Source organism: Lissotriton vulgaris, chromosome 1_1 (assembly GCF_964263255.1).
Source record: "Lissotriton vulgaris chromosome 1_1, aLisVul1.2, whole genome shotgun sequence".
Classification (NCBI taxonomy): Eukaryota; Metazoa; Chordata; class Amphibia; order Caudata; family Salamandridae; genus Lissotriton; species Lissotriton vulgaris.
Window position 1 is genome coordinate 1,342,794,788 of NC_141685.1, and position 16,913 is coordinate 1,342,811,700.

Sequence of the window (16,913 nt, forward strand, 5' to 3'; positions counted from 1 at the left end):
CTACTGTCTTGATGTCGCATTTTCCAAAGATGCTGAGGGTGTTGTCGCACTCCTGTCTCTGCATTCTCTGAAGGGCCTAACTCCAGTTGCATCGGTACTGAAGAGTCTTCTTTGATCGGAAGGTGAGGCATGAATGGCACGTGGTGTCATCATGCTCAGGGGAAGGGGCAGAGATTGCAGACTTGATAATGGTCAGTTCAGGGGATCTTTGAACGGCACTGGGGGCAGTATTGGAAGAGCGTCATCTCCATCACTGACCTAGCATTCTCATCAATGTGGTTCTGGAGACGATGGGCAGAGGGTACCGGGACCCCATTGTGAGGCACCATGAGAGCCTGGTTTTGGTGTTCATAGAGTAGAGACATAAAAAGAAACGGGATCGGAGATTCGTCACAGTGATTTCTTCCATAAGAACAGGAGTCAAGCGACAGAGAGCCTAGCAGTTGGCAGTGTTAGGTACTATCATGGAGTCCAATTGGTACACGACCGAACCAGTTCATGGAAAAAGAAACCTAGCAATGGAGCCAGTGTGCATGCACATTACCAACTAAGGAAAGAGTCACTATACCTTATGACTCGAAAGACTTCTTGGAAAAAAATATGTTGCCAATGTCTGAGCACAACACAAGATAGCAGGAGTATGCAGAGCAAGTTTATCCACAATCACACATGCTATGAACACATTTACTAATTTTGAAAATGATAAAATCAAACCAGACACAAATCATTTTCAAGGTTTGTTATATAAGTAACAGGCTTTTGTTGCTATGCAGTGCCTTCACATTTTGTCTTTGGAAATCTATGCACTGGGGCATTTATGGCAGAAGAGGAACATTTCAGTATCCTAGTCACTGCTCCATAGGTTTAGAATTTTTGGTGGTAAATGATTCAGAAATTCAAGACATCCATGGCCATGCCACACTGGTGCAAGAATAGGTGTTTATTTTCCAATAACTAAACCCCAATTTTCACAGCGTGGCAATCTTTGTCTCCGTTCCTACTCAGATCACAACACCACATCACATCCACAAAGCAAGGATGAACTCTGTGTTTACCTGCTCTGTGATCGATGATCTGAGAACAGAGAAATATCCCAAATATTTCTATTCTAGAACCATCTTCTTCTTTCTTTCCATGAAATATTAACCCAGACTTTGCTGTGGCAGTTTTCCACGAGCAAGGACATGGATTAGACATGGATTTGCTAACTTTAAGTCTACAATTTCAGGGCAAACTGGTTATCATTCCAGCAGGGAGTCAGTCTCTCAACATATGATCCATATGAGAACTTTTTTTTTAAAGTGAAAGTCACCTCAGAAAAACTAATTCTGAGTTGTTTCCCAGAACAACTTTTTAAGTCATATGTCCATCTGTGGAAATCACAGGAATTACTATTAGCATAAGCTGAAGCCATTTTGTTTGTGGCATCCATTTGCATTAGCCATGTGTTAGCCATGTGATTCTGCCGTCTTCACTGTTGCTTGCCTTTTTATGTCGCTTGAGTCATCAACTGTAGTTAACTTCTTCAGTTCTGAGCCAGAGCATTGCGCATGCTCAGAAAGGGCCGTAGCTGCTAGAATGCACCTGTATTAGAATGTAACTGTCAGGCTACTCCAACTGAAGTAAGCAGTACTATTTCCCCTCCCACGTTGTTACCAAGCAATTTCTGTCTGCCCATGTTAGTCAATAACTATTCCTGTATATGCCTGTACCTCCTCTTTGAGTCTCCATGCTTACTCAGCTGTAAATAGGGTATAAAAGGCCTTTGGTTTCTGTATTCCATGGACTACCTCATACAGTGCCCGAGGGTCCCACTCATGAGTGAGTAATAAACTTGTTATTTTATATGCCCGCTTCAGTGCCAATTTCTATATGTTGGTTTAAGGACCAGTGGACAGATAAGGATGAACCCCTGCACCAGTGAGCCCCTAAAAAGGTGAATTTTTCCACAAATTGGCACCTGAACAGGGACTCATCGGAGACGCGGCCATCAGAAGGAGCGGTCTTGAGGGAGGGCTGGAATCTACTGAGGAGGTACCCTTCACGAGGAGACCCTTTGTCTTTGCAGACCAATGTATTTTCCGGTTTTCCCAATCTGACCCTCCAGATGATGGCCGGTCCCGACTGAGATCTCCTTAGGCATACGTTTTTCCAGTGACCATTGGGTCAATCCAGAGCTTGGCAGGTGGAGGCTGGAGACTTCTGTCATTTAGTAAAATTCGTAAGTAGAGGTACGGAGTTCTCTTGAGTGTTCCGCCAGGCCATTTGGTAATTCGGTCTCTTCTTGTAAAGGCTTGGGGGTTTCACCCTATCTTGTTTTGGGTCGGTCTGCAGCCCCTGTAATAGGCATGCCTTATGATTTGGTAAAGGCACAAAGTGTTTGCGAACACTCTGCCATACCAACAAGTAATTCTGCGAATTTTGGAAAAGGTCTGGGGCTAGAGCCTGTCTTCTTTGGTAAGGTGAGGTCACTGAAGTGGCACTCTTGATTTTGGATTTGCTTGGCCAAGATTCTGGTTTTGGTTTGTTTATTGCAACAAACAAAGGTAGGTAATGAGGAGATTTTTGTCTCGATTTTTTACTCTTGAAATAAATACTATTTGATATAATATTATATTTTATTATAGTACTTTTGGCATGCCTGCTCCTAACACACTTCGTAGAATGTGTTGCCGTCTTGGAGGTACCAATATAGAGTTAGAAAGTAATCAGCCGGCTCCCCTAGAGGGGATACTTAATAGGTTTATGTAAATAACATATGGTATTTCTTCCATACATGTATAGTACAATATGGAACAAATGTACAAAAAAAGGATCCTGATCTATGATGGCCAGTAAATTAGTCATTTGATTTTAAGAAGATTCAGTATGTTGAGCAGTGTATGTTTCAGGGAAAGAGTTGACAAGATATGTTTGATAGTGTATTTACTATTGGTTTGGTTTGAGTACAGTCTGTGGGCTGCCGCTTGTTTTTGTCCTAGTCTTGATTTGTGTTTGAGTGTCTATGAGGTTTGTGGACTGACACTGGTGGTAATACTTGTGAAGTACTTGTTTGAGTGAGTAACGACTGTACTCTTTGTGTAAGGATGGCTTGGCTTTGCAAACTGTGTTGTGTGTTATGAGTGTGTGGTCCCTTCTTAAAAATGTTTGGAATTAGTTCAATTTGGTTTGTTGTTGTCATTGTGTTCTGCGGATGCCATTGGAACAATTACACTTCAAATTTCAAAGAATGAATTATATAAAATATGTTAAGTAACTGCATGATACTATGGCAAGTAAAAACTGTAACACAGTATAGATGTATGTACATTCAATTATTATATTGCCACAATGGTAAAAAGTTAGAATAAAAAATTAAAGCAGAATTGCCTAGCATTCCATATAAAAAGAGAAAATGTTATCTCACAACAAATAAAGTGCTTTGAGACCTTTGAGTATAGCCAGAGTTATAAAATGTTAAAACTAACTTCACATAGAAAAAAAAATGGCACTCAATAGGGAAAAGTAGGCCGCACAGAGAAAAATGAATTTGTGTGTTTTATACAACTAGGACTTAACAAAATTAAAAATAGATGCCCAACATTTTGTTAGTATTGCTTATCAGTTGTGCATAATGTTAAGGCACTACCCTTAGATACATTATATTAAATACTAAAAGGCATTCACATTATATGAGTAATTGGTTGCTGCTAAAATAAAAGTGTCCTTCTTTTACCACACTGCAAACAATAGATTTTGACTGGCTTGGAATGCCTGGCTTTTAACTGAGCCTCATTCCCAGCACCAGAAAGAGAGCTCTTAACAGCTGCTCAAGTTGTCTGTCCGAAGGACGCTGTCTGTCAGAGCAGAGGGAGGTAATGAGTGGTTTATCAGCTTTTTGGGGTTTCTCTGAGGACATTAGAATACGGCACATTGCAGTAATATTTGAAACAGATGGCATTATAAGGGGCCCTGTGTAATTAAATTTCAGACAGGATTTACAAGTCCTAGGCAAAAGGCCTTTTCTCCTGAAAAAGTGTAGAAGCCAATGCCTGCCTGTCATAAAACAAAGCAGAATAAATAACACAGGCTTTACCCAGGCACAAGCTATAAATAAAGGCTGTGGCAACTAAGTTAGTATAAAATGGCATAAAAGCACGTGCATTAAAGACTACTAATTTTGAAAATTAGAAATACAGCTTCATTATTGTGGATAAAAGAGAAAGGATAAAAGAAAGGACTTAATTTCTTGTAGCTTTCCTAAAAAGCACATCTGTAAACAATTACTGCTTTTTAAAAGGTGAAAGAAACTTTCTGTGTTTCAGTAACGCTTCTGTGCTTAGTTTCAAAAGAAATGTTGTAAGTGTTATAAATAAATGCATTTAAAGACAAAAGGAAAGGAATGAGGCTTGCTTTTCATAAGTAGAAAAAACAAAAGGGTTAGTGATCATTATTCAAGAAATGACTACATGAAAAACAATCATTAAGTCATTGCACTAAAATCATTTTTGCATTATCATGATCTTCATAATGTCTAATAACATCGCTGTGAAAATTCAATAATATTTAGCACTGTGGAAAATTACCATGGGGAAAGTGTGCATTAAGATTTCTATCTCCAAATGGTCAAATATGTTGTTGCACCAAAAAAAAGAGTGAATAATAGTTTATCTAACAACGCCAATATAACTGTCTCTTAGTGACAAACGTAAAATGTAGTAAGGCCTAATGGCTGCAGTGTCAAATACAAAGGCTTTTAAAAGTTAGGCAAAGAGTAGCTGTACAAACATGTGAATTACATTGCAAGCCTTTATGCAAGCCTTTGTGCACAAGAATTCTGGGCGCATTATGGCATTATGAAAACTAACATTTTGAGCCAGTTCTTTAGTTGCTAAAAAACACATTGCAAAGGAATAAAAAAAATAAGACAGCAAAGTTACATCCTACCTTTAAAATATCACCACCAGAGTCAGCCCCTCAGTCATGCTTCTCGAGAGTTACTTTGAACTGTGATGGCCACATGGGGATAGCCTTGCTCAGACAGGGGACAACAGGTTTAAGGGTCAGAGGCCAAGTTCTGTATTTAGAACTGACTAGCACTACTGAAAACACAATGTCCAAGCAGGGATTGTTGAGCATTTTTTTATCTGAAGTTAGCCAGTGTGATTTCCACTTTTAGGGGCCTACATTAGATTATGAAAGCATCACATCCTATGGGACTGTCCAACAATGGGGCAATATTGGGATAAAGTCACGAAACAAATGGAGAGGGCGTGTGGCAAGACCTAGAAGCCCTCCTCCCAGCTTTGTCTCCTTAATGTGTGGGAGGCCACTGATTTCTCGCAGACAGAGCAAACATGGGCCTCAATCGGATGGGCCATCGCAAAATGCAACATTGTGCAGAAATGTGGGGTGGGGACGGTCCCATGCTTACGAGACTGGGCTAAAGACATGGATAGGGCAATGATTGCAGAGAATAATGTGTCCAAACATAGAGGGTGCCCCAAGAAGTGGGACCATAAATGGGGAAGATGGAACAAATACAGAGGTGATATATGTGTATCCCCTTACATAGAATTACAACATGAAAGAGGCTTATTGCTGGATCAGCCAGTGAGTGATGCAGAGCCCACGCCCTGACCCCTGTAGTCACTGACCCAATTGTGTGAATCCACCTGCTTTGCGTGCTCTTGGTGTACTTCTGTCTCCTAGCTCTTGATGTTTATTTAACGGACGAGCCGTTATCACACTGGCACATTTCTGGGAAATGCATAGTGGTCATTGATTCATCTCTATACTGTACTATGTATCATTTATTTTATTTTTTTTAAATATGTTTATTGGTTTTTGATTTTTTTGATATTATCATCACTTCTTACTATACATTGTTTTCCTTCACATTACACCCTGCATACAGTACAATTTAGTTGCATAGAAGGGTTAACCTATTAGTACTGGAACCTGGGTAGTTAGCGTTACAGGGTTCCAGCAGAAACATACAGTATTGACAGATAATTCAAAACAGTCAATTCACAATAAATAAATAAATATACAAATCATATATTATTTAGGTGAGAGATGTTGTTTAATCACATCCAAACCAAGAAAGAGAAGCGTAGAGGTACTGATAGAATCACCCTCCACAGTAAGACTTTTTTAACCACAGAGATTCTATCAAAAAAGTGAAAAAAGTGATGATTTTTTTAAATTTTTACCGTTTTCTAAAGGGTGCTAGGCTCTCTCTTATGCATGGAAAGATGGGAGCACAATGTGCTTGTTAAAATACCCCTCACACACTAAAAAAACCGTTAGTGTCATGCTTCATCATAGGGGTCTTCCCGCCCCTATAACGGGACGGGGCGTGCTACGACCAGACGAAATACGCGGGAGCACTAAGATGTGACAGAGGCTATGTGTAGGTGCATGGGTATCAGTGAAAGTGTAGGGACCTGACACTAGTGAGTGTGCAAAAAGTGAAAAAAATGAAAAAAGTTAAAAATTCCCTGGCTTAGTAGAAAAAAACAAATTTATTAGCTTCTCTAGCTGGGAACATTAAGAAGGGGTTGTGTGGTAGAGCATTAGCTACTACCTGTCGACATGTTTCGTAAGCAGTCCCCTACTGCTTACTCATCAGGACCATATAGCGATCCCTACTGTTACTGCTCAGTTCTATCAAATAGTGCCTACTGTCCTACAAACAACCAACAAAAATAAGTTGGCTGTTTGGGCTTCGGGGCATGAGCTGGCCCAGGTGAAGCAGAAAAAATTGACCTGATTTGGTCTCTGAAAAAGAAAGGGGAGAGAAAAACCAACATGGATGCATAAATACGCATTGTTTCGAGTGATAAATACAAACAGACAATGTTTCCCTATTTCTGGGAACAGACCGCATTGTAAATTCTTAAAAGCGGTTCGATTTTCACATGTCAATTGACATGTAGTTGTCATATGTCTCTCGATATACATTTATTATCGCTAGAAACAATAGTGGTTTCAAATTGTAAGGCCCACTATTATCACATCACACACACACAACATTAATGACTCAATGCACGTACAACAGACAAACAAATGAGAGGGGAGGGGGACCTCTTTAGTAACATTTAGAGTAGTGGTCAGGGTATCAATAACATACTTATCTCAACAAATTTCAGCACCCCATGAGTTTGCAGGCGAGGGGTAATCTGCGCAGTTTACTGCAGAGGACAAAATCTCGTGTTAGAAGGTTGATAATGTGATTACAGTGCTAAACCCATGATTACCAGAGCTGTTGTAGTGGCAGCAAAGCAGTATATTGGGGCGGTGGGAGGACAAGGTGGGCACAGTACCTTACAATAAATAAAATCGAACCGCTTTTAAGAATTTACAATGCGGTCTGTTCCCAGAAATAGGGAAACATTGTCTGTTTGTATTTATCACTCGAAACAATGCGTATTTATGCATCCATGTTGGTTTTTCTCTCCCCTTTCTTTTTCAGAGACCAAATCAGGTCAATTTTTTCTGCTTCACCTGGGCCAGCTCATGCCCCGAAGCCCAAACAGCCAACTTATTTTTGTTGGTTGTTTGTAGGACAGTAGGCACTATTTGATAGAACTGAGCAGTAACAGTAGGGATCGCTATATGGTCCTGATGAGTAAGCAGTAGGGGACTGCTTACGAAACATGTCGACAGGTAGTAGCTAATGCTCTACCACACAACCCCTTCTTAATGTTCCCAGCTAGAGAAGCTAATAAATTTGTTTTTTTCTACTAAGCCAGGGAATTTTTAACTTTTTTCATTTTTTTCACTTTTTGCACACTCACTAGTGTCAGGTCCCTACACTTTCACTGATACCCATGCACCTACACATAGCCTCTGTCACATCTTAGTGCTCCCGCGTATTTCGTCTGGTCGTAGCACGCCCCGTCCCGTTATAGGGGCGGGAAGACCCCTATGATGAAGCATGACACTAACGGTTTTTTTAGTGTGTGAGGGGTATTTTAACAAGCACATTGTGCTCCCATCTTTCCATGCATAAGAGAGAGCCTAGCACCCTTTAGAAAACGGTAAAAATTTAAAAAAATCATCACTTTTTTCACTTTTTTGATAGAATCTCTGTGGTTAAAAAAGTTTAATCACATCCTCAACTATACATCGTTGGTGTAGAAACACTTCAACATATTGTTATATCCGAACTAGTTGTACCCAGAAGGGGAGGAGGTGGGTTGGGGAAGTGTTATGGTGAGGATTTAAGGTAAAGTGAAAGGTTTCAAAGAGTTATAGTGTTGTCACATCATACATAGTTGATATAGCACAGGTAAGTCAATAGATATACATGAGAACGTAGTTGGTGTCCTATCCCATATAACAGAACACAGTAACTTTAGATCAATTTGTTCATGGGTAGGAAGGAGAGCAGACAGTCGGCGTTTCGACCCCCGGAGTCACGTAGGTTATGTTGCACCTTACAATGGGGTCTTCATCAGGACGGGAAGGGTGTGGTGGGGGCGGGAGGGGGCACCAAAGAGCCAGCCACGAAGTGGGCTGGAATGCAGATTGATAATTGGGCCCACAGGCTCCTCACGTTGCTTGGAACGATAAACAATCTCTCGATGTTAAAAACGATAAATAATCAAGTCTTGTAGTATTATTTACGATAAATGGCCTGCAACGCGTGCTTCAATCGCGTGTGCAGCTGTCGAAAAAACCAGAATGAATCCAAGAGCCCTTGGCCCAGGAATATACAGTGGGTGCCCATTAAATTTGTCTCCTGGAGCATCACTACATTTGGGTGAATTCTCCTAATGTATTGCACCACCAGGCCCCTTTTAATTTTGTCCCTCAGACAATAGATGTTCCACGTTAACACCATGAGGCTTGGCCTTACAACTCGGCCATGGGGTATGGTCTTTCATTGTTTCAACTGTGTATGTCAAACTCAGAACACCATCCTACACCCTTAGGGGTCTTTGCCCCTTAGTAGGCCACGCAATCAACAAAGGGCAATAACAAAACACAACCATAACTTGTATTCCTCCCACCATATCACCTCATTCAAGAGAAGCATCAGTGTGCCGGAGAAGACGGAGAGGTATGTTGTCCACACCCACAAGGAATTACTCATCACCCAACAAAGTAGCTCCTAAGAACTTCCAAACCATGTAACAATGTTTACAAGTACATTTTCACAAATCTTCGCTAGGGGGCATGTGGAGCGCTAAACATTCAGCTGAAAAAACCCTTCTGCCGGTATTTAGGTGCATGATCCTGACTCATTTATGTCCAGTTTTAGCAGTTTTTCTGGTGGCGGTTGCAGGCCAGTCTCTGCGTCCTGCTCCATGGCAGGGATTTCAGCAGCCAAAGGGTAAATACTCTCAGATCCCGTGGACAGCCCGGTCTCTTCAGGATCCGAATAGGCCTCTAGTGAGGTGGTACCAACGTGGCCCCCGTCTCCGCCAGGTCCGGGTCATTTCCTATGCTAGCAATGCGTCTCTTGCCCTGGGTAGCTCCTCTCAGAGTGTATGGCGTTTCGGCAGCAGCACGGCTTAGGCTCTGGCTCGTTCTGCGCTTCCTCCGCACCGAGTCCCTTGGTCTGATCTCCAGTGGAGACGTTGGCTGTCATGCCAAATCAGGTATCTTTAGGGGTGTTGAATCAGCCTCTCCTCAACCCAGGCCCACGCTTCCTCTGGAGTTTGAAAGAACTGTGTCTTTCCTGAGTAGATAACATTCAGATTCACAGGAAAAAGGAGCATGTACTATATTTGGAAGGACTTGAGCTTCACTTTAACGGAGTCAAAAGGTCATCTTTGACATTGGACATCCTGGCTGTGGTCTGGGAACACCATTAATTTAGCATTTGTGTGTCATACTTGTTTTGGCGCACGTCTCGCTGGATCATATCTCTGTCCAGGAAGTTAAAGAACCTCGCTATTATCGGTCTGGGTGGCGTGCCAGGAGGCGGCCTTACACTTAATGCCCGGTGTGCCCTCTCTATGACAAAGCATGCCGGGAAAATGTTCGGGTGAAATAATGTCTTTGTGCCAGGTTGCCAAGAACAAGGGCACATTGGCTCCCTCCACCCCCTCCGGAAATCCCACAAAGCGGAGGTTATTTTTTCTGGGCTCTGTTTTCTTCATCTTCCACACACCACAATACATCCATGTTAGTGGTGCGAATTTCCGTCACCCCCTTCTGGAGTTCTCGTACCGTGTCTTCCAGCTCTGAGACTCACGTTTCTACCTCCGCTACTCTCTCCGATACCTTGCAGAGATCTTGTCACAAAAGTCCCACCTTGCAGCATACCTCTCCTATTTTGTTTTGAACGCCTCCCTTGAGGACTGTATCGCCGAAAGCAGCACTGCTGTGCCTGACAGGGGTTGGGTACCCTCTGTGGGCTCTGCCTGTGGACTTTTATGAAGCGGTCTAGCTTTCCCTGACGGGACGGCTTGGGTCTTTATCTTTTGCCACTATTGTGTATGGACCAGGCCAATGATTGTGAGTGACGTCCGTATCTCCCCTTATGTAACAGCAAGGAGACAGAGGAAGAGGACAGTGGGGGGCAGTCAGTCACCCGCTCTCCTCTCGATGGACGGACGTGACCTCCCCTCCCGACGGCTTTCAGTGATAATGAGACCAGTCTCCTCCTTCAGTCCAGGAGTGGGCCCCCCTCAAGATGGCCCAGGGTACCTTCTCAATGGCTAGCAGCAGCAGCCAGTGCAGTATAAGTTGCCAAGTCTCCTTCAATCCCCATAGGGTGCAACTCTGACCTCTGCATAGGTCCGGTCAGTGGTGTTCTTCTGTGGGTAAGGGGCCTGGGGGCCCCTCTCCCTGTCTCATCTCACCGGCAGCACAGTTGCACCGCTGTATCACTACTGACCCCTCCCCGTCTGGATCCTGGCTCGATGGGCATGCCCAGTCTCTGCCGTGTGGCCTCTTTCGTCTGCGCGGCAGGACTCTAGTCCATCGGCGCCCACCTCCCTTGTGTGGTGGATAGCAGAGGTGTGGGGGGCCCTGATCCATGTCTGGCTACAGCTGCCCCCTCGGATCATCGGCAACACAGACACCCGCTGGCCCCAAGCTCTGCGAGGCCAGACGATGTGCTCCTTCGCTTGGCCAGCAGCACAAACTCCTCTTGCTCCGCAGGGCCGCCTTCTAGACAGCAGGACAGTTGCTGTTCTTTCCCTTCCCGCCCTATCTCTCAGGTCAGCTGATGACCCACAAAGGCCTCTGTTTCTCAGATGTGGGCCACGCATTGCCAATATGCGCAACCGGTTCGTTGCTTTGCTTCAGCATAACCGGCCGGGCACTCTATATAGTGGCCGGCATGGGCCGCGCGATGTCTCTCACCAGTGGCCGCTGTAGCAGTTGTTGGTGAGGGAGTGCGGGGATAGAGGGGCGTCAGGCACAATACCGTGGACTCTGGGCTGCAGCGCTCTCTCTGTAGGCTAGTCTAACAACATGTAGTTCTGTCGGGTAGAAGGTATGGTACTTAATGGTGCTCATAATGCACTTGTAAAATCCAATAGTAACCTTTGTATAGCGCCTGTGGAGTAAAACAATTCTCTTTGAAGAAATGGAAACAGAAATTTAAATGCTTTGTGCTGTTTCTTTGTATCAGAATTCATTCATAGATAATCACAGTAAACAGAAGCTGTCAACATAAGATAATTACATGGATAAGGGGTGATCTTGTGACATAAGTGCTCAGTGCTTTACAAGTGTACAGTATATACAAGGAGGTTGAGGATTTTATGTCCAGGTGAGAGATAGGCCAGATAATGCTTTCACATCAAAGACTCTTTTCTTTCGTTGTGTGGAGTCTTGGTTAGTCTGGGCCTTGAGTAAGCGGTGACGTTTCAACCCTAAATGTGCCCCTATTGGTTGTCACGCCGGGTCTTCATCACGTCAATGTGTCGGGAAGGGACGGTGACAGCCCTAGGTGTGCCGGATGTGTCTCAGCCAAGGTCAGGGGACACTCGAGGAAATTTCAAATTCGGGTCCAAGCGATTATTGCTCTGCGTTTCGATGATATTCGGTCAGTGAGGTTGGGCAGACGGGCCGAAGTTCCGTCTGTCCGCTGCATACAGTCAGGAGTCTCTGTAGGCTGGCACATCTCCTGTACCTCAGCAGTCATGCAGGTGAGCCTCCAGCAGCAATCACTCCAGGCGGACTGCTATCTTGTCAGGCGCCAGCCAGAGAGACTCCGCACCAGGCATGTGTCATCCTGGCAGGCAGGATGGCCCGGGAACAGAAAGCTAATCGATCAGCAGCATGCAGCTATCTTCCAACACCCTTGGGAGGCTTCAGTTTCCATTTGGAATGTCAGGATATTGTTCAGATTAGCTGCTCTGGTAGGAGCTCTCAGTGAGTACGACGTACTCAACCATGTCGCAGGCCATGCCCCCTTGCATAGAATCTTGACTTATTGTCATTGTACAGTCTTGTGCTGGCCTTCTCCTGCCCAGCAGTGTGTCTCATTGCCCTCACACAACAATGTTTTGCACTTGCACAAGATTTCCATTCTGGTTGGATTGTTTTGAACTGCTAGTAGTTGATCAATTGTGGCGAAATAGGTTGAAGAGCCTATATGGAAATTTGTGGATCTCTAATGCCTCTTAAGTGAAGCTTATGCAGTCATTTACTAAAAAGTGTGCATGCAGTGTTTTTTTTAAAACAAGCTTTACATAGTTTGTATAACACACTGGATAGACATAAAATAGAACAATAATGAGAAGCAAGCGCTCACCTCCAGCTGAGTAATATCAACTCCTGCCTTGCTGTAATACTTCAAAAAGTCCTGTTTGGGGTAAAAAGAAATAATAGAATTCAGTACAAATATACATGTGGTTTCCTTAAAGACCTTAATAGTCATGTATTTCATAATAAGGAACAGCAGCCATCTACGTCCCAATGAGATTACATAATTGGAACCAATCAAGAAGTTGTTTGCTGTGTCTCTTTGCTACCAGCAAGTTGCATTACTACTATCTTTAAGTGAAGTTGCCTTACTACTATGGTTAAGTGTTAACCAGGTGGGAATCAATGTCACTCACTGGAAGGCATTGTCACTCACTGACTGACAGTGACATTCCAGGGTAGTGTCACTTACACGAAACACTTTTGCCACTGACTGAAAAGCAGTGCCACTTATTGACTGCTCATCTCAATCACTATGAGACAGTCTCACTCACTAGAAAGTAGTCTTCATGTGAGTTAGTTACTCTTCCTGTGAGTAAACCATCCTTCTAGTGAGTAGGTTTAACTCATACAAAATCTTTGACACTTAAAGGGAAGTAGTCCAAGTCAATGAAAGATAGCGTAATTCACTCAAAACAAGAATTAGCAATGTCAAAAGGTCTGTCTTATAAACAAAAGTGCCTTGATAGGTTTAGGCACTCAATAAGCAATTATAAATGGTACTATGCCACCCATTCTTCACTAAGGCATCTTTTCATCCATCCACTGACTCATTTTTACATTCACTAACTTATACATTCACTATAAAACATATACACAAAATCAACAATATATGGAAGATAAATTACAAGAAAAAAAGTAGAAAAGAAAAAACATTATAACACCTAAACATGTCGGGCATATGGTTTTGGTAACAAACAAAAGGAACGACAGTTGTGGGAGACCATCTTGCAATGACACTCTACATAGTGTATCATTGCTTTAAAGATCCACAGCGGCAGCCACATTTAGAACCAAAGTGTAGGCCACCTTGGTATGGTAAAGCAATGACACTCTATGACCAATGCCATTTCATGACGGTTGCCTGGTTTAGATGCAGTTGCCATATAGGAGGAGATGCAGTACAAACGATTAAATGAGGTTCAGGCCAGCAGGCCATTAGGACTGTCTGGGGAGCTGTAGTATGGTTCAAAACTAAGATAAAAAGGAGAAGGAAGGAAATGAAAGGGGGACTGCGAAGGAGACAATAGAAAATTAAAGGATTGTCCAAACAGCAGTGGCACTGAAGCTCCCTCATTTCAGGCAGAAGTGCATGTGTAATCATATAAATGCATTTACTCACAGTGCAAGAGAGCCATGGACTGAAGTTGGCTGACCCATTTCCCTACGCATTACACTGTCAATAGATGGAAGCAGAGAGCATATGACAGTCTTAAAGACCAGTGGAGCAAAAGGGTTGACCCAAAACCTTCCAGTGTATGTGTTTGTGTATATACGTTAAGTGTGTATGCATGCATGAATGCACATATGTATATCATTATTAATACATATTTTTATTACAAAATGCTATCAGACAAATTAACCTAATAAATGAAACAACGTGAAAGGACCTGTTACTGAATCCTTGAGTTTTTCCGACTCAGTGTCAAGCACTGACGCACAAAAATCCAGTGGATTTGTAAGAAAAACCCTCACCCCCAACCAGCTGGTAGCATGCTTCATCATCGGGTTCCCAGCTGAGCTGCCGTGTGCAACCCAGCTGACCTTCAACGCCTGAGTTACAGCGGAGCAGTTTTTTAAATTTTTTCAGTGTGGCATGTGCTCAAAAAGTGGTGAGGTTAAAAATGTCACTAGGATGCTCAACCGGGAATAATTTATTCACAGGATCCTAGGACATGTTAAAAACAAAGCGGGGATATAATGAAGATAAAAATGGGTCTTCAATATCTCCTAAATACTGGTCAACATGTTTCAGCCTCCCTGATAGTAATGAGGCTTTCTTCAGGACCAAGAAACATGAATGGTGATGTGACTACAAAAGTGGAGATAGCCATGTGAGTTGTAAACTATTTTCAGCACACACGCTGAGGTGTGCTGTGCATGTGGTGGTGTAGCCTTACTTATGGACCCACCGACTAGTTGAAATACCAGTTCTGAAAGGTTAAAAGATCAAACGGATCCAAGAAGAGGGGGTCTCCTGTAGTCAAACATTTGTCAAGGATGACCACCAGTCTTTTAAACCTATTACGGTCTTCACTGGATCCTGCCGATCACATTAGCCTGTCAGGCCTTCAGAAGGGATTCTAGCAAGAATTATTACAGTGTAAATCTTCTCTCACTAGAGTTTGTCAAAGGAAGTGCTCAACACTAAACCCTTGCCTACAGAGTTAATAATCTGTGAGATTTCAAGTAACCAGATAGATGTCTGCAGGCTTTAATACTGTGGAATAACAATATACTCCTTAAGGTCTACTGGCCTTAAAATATGAGTTTCATGATAAACAAGTCAGGGTTATTTGACTATGTCTTATATTTTCATAATGAACAGATCATACCTATACTTGAAATATCTTTTCCCAGTGGAGCAATCAGGCCTACATCCTTTGTTACTGGGTTGTCCCCATAACCAACTCCGACTTACTATATTGAGCATAAGCTTTCCCACAAAGCAATCATTAGGTAACCCATAGAATATTTGCAAATATGTTACAAATAACAGTTCTCAAATTAATATAGAATTCCCTCCAAAGAGAAACTAATAAGGATTTTCATAGTACAAATCTTCTATCACCGTGGTTTGTTTGAGTGGGCCACCAATGCCAAAACACTGGCCTGCTGCTGGTAGTCTTGGAAATTCTATGTAACCAAGTACCTGCCAATAGGCTTTAGTTTGATGTGATAACAATCCACCATTAACAATTAGTGTTCAGTACACGCTTTTCACAATATGTAAGTCAGGCCTACTTGACCAATCCACCATTAACAATTTGTGTTCAGTACACACTTTTCACAATACGTAAGTCAGGCCTACTTGACGTAAAGTCCTTAAGGTCCGACTTCATGTTATGTGGGCCTCGACTTAATCTTGACAAGAGGAGGTTGCCATCTTCCCTGTCTCACAAAATAGGAGTCACCATCTTTTCCGATTCATGCAGAATCACTTGCATGTCTGCCATTCAACACAGATGTAGTTTGAGTTTATCTTTCTAAGAACAGTGAAACCGTCAAGCCCTGCGATGCGACATTTGTCTGGGTCAAATGTCAACTTTCTACGATGTCAAGGTTAATTATGAACACACACAGATATATCACCAAAATAATGTAGTCTTAATTTGCATGCTTTACCTTATACGTTCATAAGGAAACGTCTATGATGCATACCTTGATGCACATAATCTATGTCAGACATTCTTAAACTTATGTTACAAGTTCCGACCTCTGATAAATGTTAGTACATAAGCACGGCCACTTGATCACTTGTTAGCAGATTATCACCCGAGATTCTGCCATAGATGGTCTCCCCTATTGCCACACAATTCACACTTCGCGGATGCTACATCTTGCCTGACGCTGATAATACTGCGTCCTTGAGGAAGACCGACTGAATGCTACTGCAGTGTGTGTTTGCGGGGGAAGTCATGCTGGCATAGATAAAGTTGCAGCGTATGAGCGCTGTAGGCGAGAGGGAAGGAGACCCGTCCCTCCCATTTTCAGGTATGGCACGGGGGCACCCTAGAGGCACCCTGAGGGGGGGAAAGCAGTAATAGCAGGACCCCAGGAAGGGTCCTAGCAATCCTGGAAAAATACCAGGATGTGGGGACCCACAGGGGTTTTCACTGCTTGCCTGACCTTAATATGGCCGCTAGGGGAGACTTTTCAACAAGAGGAGCTCAGAACATGGAGTCTGTCCCTTCCTCACTTCTCCTCTCACCATCTTTGGACCAGTGGCCAGCAGGAGAACGTTGCGGAAGGCTCTCCCCAGTAACACCAGGACCGATGTCTCTCCTGACCATACTTCCCTCCTCCCCCTCCTCCCTACCCCCTAACCCTCTTGAGTCTTGACTTTGGATCACCTCCTGTTCCTCTCTCTATTCTGGTGGAACCCGAAAAGCATACATGGCCGAACTTCTGACATTTGTTTTATTTCTTCCCTGCCGCTGCTTTTGCTCTTTAATTACTTTCCCGTTGAGACCTTGCTGTTTGGCTGATGCCCGGTGGAGCTACCTGATAGCTAAAAAGGAGATGGACTGTGGACTTCC

General features: G+C 43.2%; 1 protein-coding gene across 2 annotated transcripts in view; it reads right to left on the reverse strand.

The window, feature by feature from the left end:
- The window catches only part of ARHGEF25 (Rho guanine nucleotide exchange factor 25), a 922,723-nt gene that overhangs the window by 110,265 nt on the left and 795,545 nt on the right, over positions 1-16,913 (reverse strand). For both annotated transcript variants that reach the window (XM_086966568.1, XM_086966567.1), the window contains one exon: positions 12,704-12,754. In XM_086966568.1, the coding sequence (XP_086822694.1) occupies positions 12,704-12,754 (51 nt within the window). The remainder of the gene's footprint in view (positions 1-12,703; positions 12,755-16,913) is intronic.